At 42.3% G+C, this 6816-nt stretch overlaps 1 protein-coding gene across 1 annotated transcript; it reads left to right on the top strand.

Annotated features, from left to right (window-relative positions):
• The first annotated feature begins 382 nt into the window (after window positions 1-382).
• Window positions 383-4988, top strand: LOC128701934 (von Willebrand factor-like). The gene is made up of 13 exons (XM_053795904.2): window positions 383-484; window positions 1684-1741; window positions 1837-1995; window positions 2098-2211; window positions 2289-2527; window positions 2632-2766; window positions 2868-3038; window positions 3122-3181; window positions 3368-3470; window positions 3771-3896; window positions 4033-4167; window positions 4276-4413; window positions 4493-4988. The coding sequence occupies exons 2-13, from the start codon at window positions 1699-1701 to the stop codon at window positions 4936-4938; spliced, it is 1869 nt and encodes a 622-aa protein (XP_053651879.2). The 5' UTR covers window positions 383-484; window positions 1684-1698; the 3' UTR covers window positions 4939-4988.
• The last annotated feature ends 1828 nt before the right edge of the window (window positions 4989-6816 follow it).

Genomic DNA, 6816 nt, shown 5'->3' with positions numbered 1-6816 from the left:
ACTATCGCATTTCCTTTGTCTGTTAATTCATGGTATAACTTAATAAATCTTTGATAAGAATTGTGTTGTAGAAGTCTGAGCTGTGTTCAAACCTCTACATTATTATTATAATCATGGGGAAGCGCTAAACCCGGAGGATTATACAGCGCCTGGGGGGGGGGATGTGGAAGGCATTCAGGCTTAATTCGGGGAACTGGAGCACAGATCCAATTCCCTAAATCAAGAGCCCCTCACCAACATCAAGGAACCTTCCTTGAGGGGTCAAACCTCTACAACAAGACGGGGAGAAGTTACGTGCCCCTTAAACCTCGTTAACCAATTAACCAACAGCAGCGAGTTTTGATGAACTGTATGAGAAGCGAGTAATGAGTCTCAGTGAACCGCTTCATAGGTTTGAGTAGTTGAGGTGGCGTCCAGGAGGAGCAGTGAGAGTCAGTGTGGGCTGGTACTGTCCCAGTCAACAGTCATCTTCTACAGTCTCTTGGTACTTATCCATGATTTTATATATATTCGCTGTTATTGGAATGATTTTTATTGTGTGGGATTTTAACAAGAGTCATTACATCATTTTTTTTTCTTTTGTTAAAAGGCTTTAATTTCAATTAAGAATAATTCCTACTAAAAATAATTATTTTTTTTTTTTTAACTTCTATGAAATAATTATGCAATCTTGGGTGAACTTCAAAACTTACGTCAAGTCTTCCCGCTCTTAATTAAAGCTAAGTACTCCTAAATTCCAGAACAGAATAACTTGGTTATGAATACTTAATGTTACTGCTGGAAATCAATAGCCTTAAAATCCCTGTTTTGTCCTCGTACAATAAATGTCTTTCATAACGTCGCCTTTATAACTCCTCTACCCTTAAATTTATAAACAATCAACTTTTCCAATGTCACGCAATATTAATGTTAATAAATCAAACTATTGAACCTACTTCCCTTGAGTTTAATAAATTCTTAATCATTAAAAGGCTCCCTATACTTTTCGTGAACTTCAGTATTTTAATCCCGGTATTGAAAGTTTAAAGTCCCTGTTAAGGTAGTTATCTTAAAATAACTTGATCAAACATGACTCCTAGGTTTAAAGCTTAACTATACCTCTCGACCAACTCGAAACGCAGTAAACTAAAGCAGTAAGTCAGTAGTAGTACCACTGTGGTTACTTGCCTTGTTCCCCCCCCCCCCCAGCATGACCCACACCAGACAACTAGCGCTTGGGGGTACCTACTTGCTACATAAACAGGGTAAAAAGTGTAAGACAACGTCTAAATACTTCTACCCCTGCTGAAAATCTAACCTAGGTGCTCACGAAATCTTAGACTATAAACGAACCACACCACGGGCGGGAACGAAAATTATACCTAGTTGGATAAATCTTACTGTAGCTAACGCGACTGTCTAGGATTTCGCGATTGATCACGGGTTCTATCCCCACCCGTGGTATGGTTTAATCTAGCCTGGGACCTGAAGTTAGCTGGAAAGCTTCACCAGTCAGGCTACGGGCTTAACCCCACTTTCCCTCCACCCGAAGTCAAATGACTTCCACGCACTTGCCACCTTGTCGTTTTAACTATGTAAATGGAAGACTATGAACTTCCTATATAAAATCCTTCAACCGGAATAGGTTGCTGCTATACATTATACAACTTCCAACGTTTTAAACCCTCTACATTTTCTCTACAGGAATTTCCGTTCAAAATGGGCTTCTACACAACACTTCTACTGCTTCTACCTTCACTAGGTGAGTATTATTCTTGCACTACTCATGGTTACTGTTTACATACTCTGTTCCGCCTTAAATCTTAAATGTTCTTGTCCTCCATTCTGCCATTTCAGTTGCGGCAGGAAAGCCATCAACTCAGGGATGCTGCTTCGGCACTTCAACTCTAAAACACGGAGAAGTAGCACTCAGTCTTCCTTCCTGCTGCCTCTCGCTAGTCTGTGAGAACGGACTCATTCAAAAACACTTCGTCGGCGGCCCAGGAGCCTCTCAATGTAAGTACATGTTATGGTACTTAACCTCTCTATACACAAGGTGGTTTATTAGATTCTAATTACTTCTTAAAAATACGTCCTTTAACATAGCTTCCTTTGCAGGCTGTGAATTCGATGGATTAATGTATCAAAACGGCTCTAAGCTGGTAGCTCAGTGCATCCCCTTAGTGTGTGTTGGCGGTGCCTGGACGCCAACTCAAAAGATTGAAGAATGCTGTAAGTTTAGGTTTCCCTTTAGAAAGTAAATATAAAATATTAAGCTGCTAATTCTGAAGTGACTAACCTGCTTTCAGGTAAACACTGCTACTTGTACAACGACCCACACATTAAGACTTTCGACGGTTACTACTACAACTGGAATGGATTGTGCAACTATTCTCTTGCCCAAAGTGACTTCAGCTACACTCCGGAAGTTGGGGTCTACAGTACCTTCCAGTTCTGCAAAGGTCACGCTTCATGCCTCTCACAAACCACCTTTAAGGACAACGCTCATACAGTGATCACAATTGATTGCAGCTCGACAACCTTTGATGTAAAGGCCTTGAACTGTCCCTAACTGCTAAATCTTTGTCTCTAGCCTGCAGAATCTGTTCTCCCTTAATAATTTCTTTGTCTTTAACCATTCCATTGTTACAGGTAATTGTCAATGGCGATAAATACACTGTACCACAAACGGGTGTGGCTAATGTTCAGTCTTCACAAGGTGCTCAACCAGTCCTGACATGGAGAGAGACTGATTGTATTTACTTCCTGGGGTCTTCAAAACTTGTGGTATTTAAAATTTAAACTATTTTACCTTAACTATTTCATGAACCTATCTAAACCATGCAACGAAATTGCTGGCTTGTTTAAAAAAAAAAAATCTACTCCAGATTCAACACTGCCCTGGTCGCCTCCACATATGGGCCTACCCCAGCCACACTAACCACCTAGACGGCCTGTGTGGTCACTTCAACTTCTACGAAGTGGATGACTTCACAGACAGACACCAGCACGTCTATCCACTCCAGTCCTTTCCTCTGGCTTTCCCAGAGTCTTGGCGGGTTAGACTTTTAATATACTCTAGCATTTGCAAATATTACCTAAAACTATACTTCAAATACACTGAACTTTTCTTTATTTCCAGACCCGGCATCAGGTTAATACCCATTGTTTACACTGCAACGGCTGTGACGCTCAAACTGCAGTAAGTGGGATTTAGGTTTCGTGAGGGTTGAAACTAGTTGGTAATAAAGCTTACTTATGGATACTCTTTTTCTAGTTTACTTATGTAGTACTAAGTTAATCATGCTGGTAAGAGCCTGGGGTAAATTTGCCTTGACTAACCTTTTTAAAAAAAAATTCAGTCTCCATTTAAAAACCTTCATTGCAGGTGGACCCATGTCAGCCAGCACCACTGAAGGAAGACTTGGCTCAGTGCCAAAGCTTAATGAACCCCATTATAGGCAGGGACGTGGAGCTGGAGCCTCACGTTGGTAAGTCATGGCCTAGAACAACCTTTCATTGCATACCGAAGTTACTAAAGGCCTAGATTTAAATTTAGGTAAAAATTTGCTGGACAGGGGCTCAAACCCCCCCTTCCCTTGAAGTAACTTAACTTTTTTTTCTTAAACTCTCATTCCCAAGTTGCCAAAACTCACACTGCTTTGGCCTATAATCCTAAGTTTATTTTTCTTAGTGTTAACTTTCCTCTAACAAACTAAATTTCCTTTAAATTAGACTTCTTCCCTTCATTATTTTTTACGTATCCATTGATCTTTAATGTACACTGGCAGAGGCGTGCGCCTGGGACTTGTGTATGATGCGAAGTACTGGAGCCACAGCCTCTCAGATGTCAGACTGGCTAATACAGCTTCAGATTATCCTCCAGCAAATCAAGCTTATCTTCGCAAGAACTCGTGGTAACTTTACTCTTTTATAATTAGTTCAATATTACTGAACCTTAAATACTAGATTCTCACATTTCAAGCCATTTTTACCAACTGCTGAAACAATGAAAGGCCTTTAACGGAAGGTTGTAACTTAGATTTTTTTTAGATTCATGGGTGCCACATGGTCCTCCTTCCTCCGGCACTTGTTCACCCGGCTCCTCGTGGATGACAAACTGCAACAATTGCAGCTGTACCAGCACAGGCACCCTAGCTGCTTGCACAAAATTGTTGTGTATATTAGGTACGCAGCTTTCTAATTTTATCGGGACTTTTATTCCTAAATACCGTGGGTTGACAATTTTTAAATTAACACTTTGTACCCATTTCCAAGGACATTGATTTCTTTTAGGTTACAAGCACCCACTGGGTACAAACTCGTGCAAGGACGGCTCGTGGTGGATGAAGGACGAGTGTAATTGGTGCGAATGTGTCCGTGGTGGAGCAATCTGTACCTACAGTAGCTGTACAGCTTCAGACTCTCCTCTAGGTAACTAACTTAATGCTTTATCTTAAAGATAATTTTATTTATACTATTCCACTGGTGTAATCTCCGTATTATCTTCTAGTTCCAGTATGTCCCTTCTTGGCCTGTCAAGCAAATTGCACCAAAACCTGGAATCCAGATACTGGTTGTTCCACCTGCTTTTGTCCCACTGATAATGGCCCTGTCACTGGGATCGCTGACCCACCCATTGCCCCATGTCTTCCCATAGACTGCCCCCGCACATGCCAAGTAGTCGTTTCTGCAGCAACTAACTGTCCGACTTGCAACTGCGATTGTCCAATAGATCCATCTACTTACTTGCCGCTGTGCCCACAAGATTGTTCCATAATCTACACTAAAAATCCAGAGACTGGATGCGAAGAATGCATCTGTGATCCAGAGTACCAGGATTACCACCCTAAATCTACGCTTGTATATAATTGCCAGGACAATGAGTTAAGTTGTCCAGAAGACTGTGAACGCGTGCGTAACAAAGATACTGGATGCGTTGACTGCGTATGTCAATAAATTTCTGGAAGCAATATTTGTGCCGATATTTAATACACAGAAATCTTAAATGCCTTTTACTTTAACATAACTTGTTAACGCTAAACTATTAAATTTTCCTCTATTCCCGTGGTTATAAATGAAAAACGTAGGGGGGGAAGCACCCCCTAACGAGGTTCCTTTATGCTAGTAAGGTACTCTTGATCTAAAGACCTATGTATACTCAAATTACCCGAGTACCTTTAATTTCCTTCCTTCCCCCCCCCCCCCATCCCACAGACGCTGTATGATCCTTACGGGTTCAGCGTTCCTCAATTAGTCCTACTTCTAGTCTACCAGTTTCTCCTCCCCCCCCCCCTCTTTAGTGGATCTGTCGGGGGCGGGGGGGACCACATTAGTTATTTTTCGCAGGCATAGCTAAAAGCTGGACACATCCTATCAAACCCCCTCCGAGCCTTGCTACCCGAAGATTCTTGGGTTAACGATACCTTTACCCTATTTGTCTAGGGGCAGGAGAGCGAGGATGGCTCGAAACTCTGCTTGTCGATTCATCGTAGACTGCTTAGTCACCCCCCCCCCCCCTACTCTTTCCTTGATACCAGTGAGGGCTTTGTCAGGAATTTGATTTGCCTACCTCTGATAAAATTGACTTTGCCCCCACAGTTCAAAAACTCCATAAATCTTCCTCTTGCGAAGATTGCCAAAGTTTAGAAATTCTTAGTTGGATGACCCCACTCTCTAGTAAACTAACTGCCCTGGAACTTAATTCTTGCCGTAGGTTAGTTCCACCCGTTCCACAATTTGTAACTGCTGTTTATGAAAGTAACTAGTTCATATATAGGGGCTCTGCTACCATCGGCATGGTTTGAAATTTTAAATTCACGGTCACCGCCAGTGACCCAGATATGATCTGCAGCAGGAAAGTATAACTTCCTGCTGCAACGCAGCGCTGTATGGCCCTTGTGGTTTAGCGCTTTTTAATATAATTCTGATTAAAGTTTACATATTAGCTCCGGGGGGAGTAGGTAGATTTGTTTAATCAGTATACATCGTGCATGTAGTGGAGACTGCTCCAGCAAACTAGTATGAAAGGGTACAAAAGTGCTACACTACACATAAGCAGAGCTAGATACCCTAAGGCACCTATCCGTAGATCGTGAGGAAGCAGATCAACACTAATCACTGCTCTAAACTGAGTAACTACACGGTGGGGGGGGGAACAAATTTAGCCCCCCTTTAAGAATTATGCAAGTAGCATTTAAACTAGACCACTGTTACTGACAGTATGCATAGTAGTGGAGTCTTGTCAGGAAACGACTGGTGGAACACCCAGAAAGTAAAGCTTTTATACTAATTGGCACTGTTTCAGGGAGGGGAAAATCCTGTGTAGCAAACCTTACTAGTTTTAAAAGGTGGCAGATGGGGTACGTAGACTGCATTTTCTTAGACTGTGAGGTTTAGTTCTGTACTAGATTAGGGCAAAAACTAGTAAGGCAAGCACAAATACCAGGGAAGGTACTAGTGGGGAGGGGGAGTACCCGACAGGAAGGAAACTAATGATGGTAGGTGAAGGTGTCGGTGGGCGCATGTGACTAGTGGGGGTTCCACAAGGGTTAGTCCTAGGGCCTGTGTAGTTTCTGGTATTTGAAAGATCACGGAAGAGATGATTAAAGTGTCCCAACTTGCAGGCTGTGAATCGAATGCAGAAGATTGAAGTAGATGAGGCTCGGATAGGACTAGGATCTAATTCCAATTGGCTCCTAGTTTATATCCACCAATTGCAGTCCTGAAGATGGTCTGCGATCTTTGACCTTTCCCCCTCTTCAAGGGGGGCTCCTTGGCGTGGTGAAGAGGCTCTTGGTCTGAGGAATTAGCCCTGTCGGTCTTCTTCCTCAGACC

Source organism: Cherax quadricarinatus, chromosome 77 (assembly GCF_038502225.1).
Source record: "Cherax quadricarinatus isolate ZL_2023a chromosome 77, ASM3850222v1, whole genome shotgun sequence".
Taxonomy (NCBI): domain Eukaryota; kingdom Metazoa; phylum Arthropoda; class Malacostraca; order Decapoda; family Parastacidae; genus Cherax; species Cherax quadricarinatus.
This window is presented reverse-complemented; position numbering and strand designations above follow the sequence as displayed.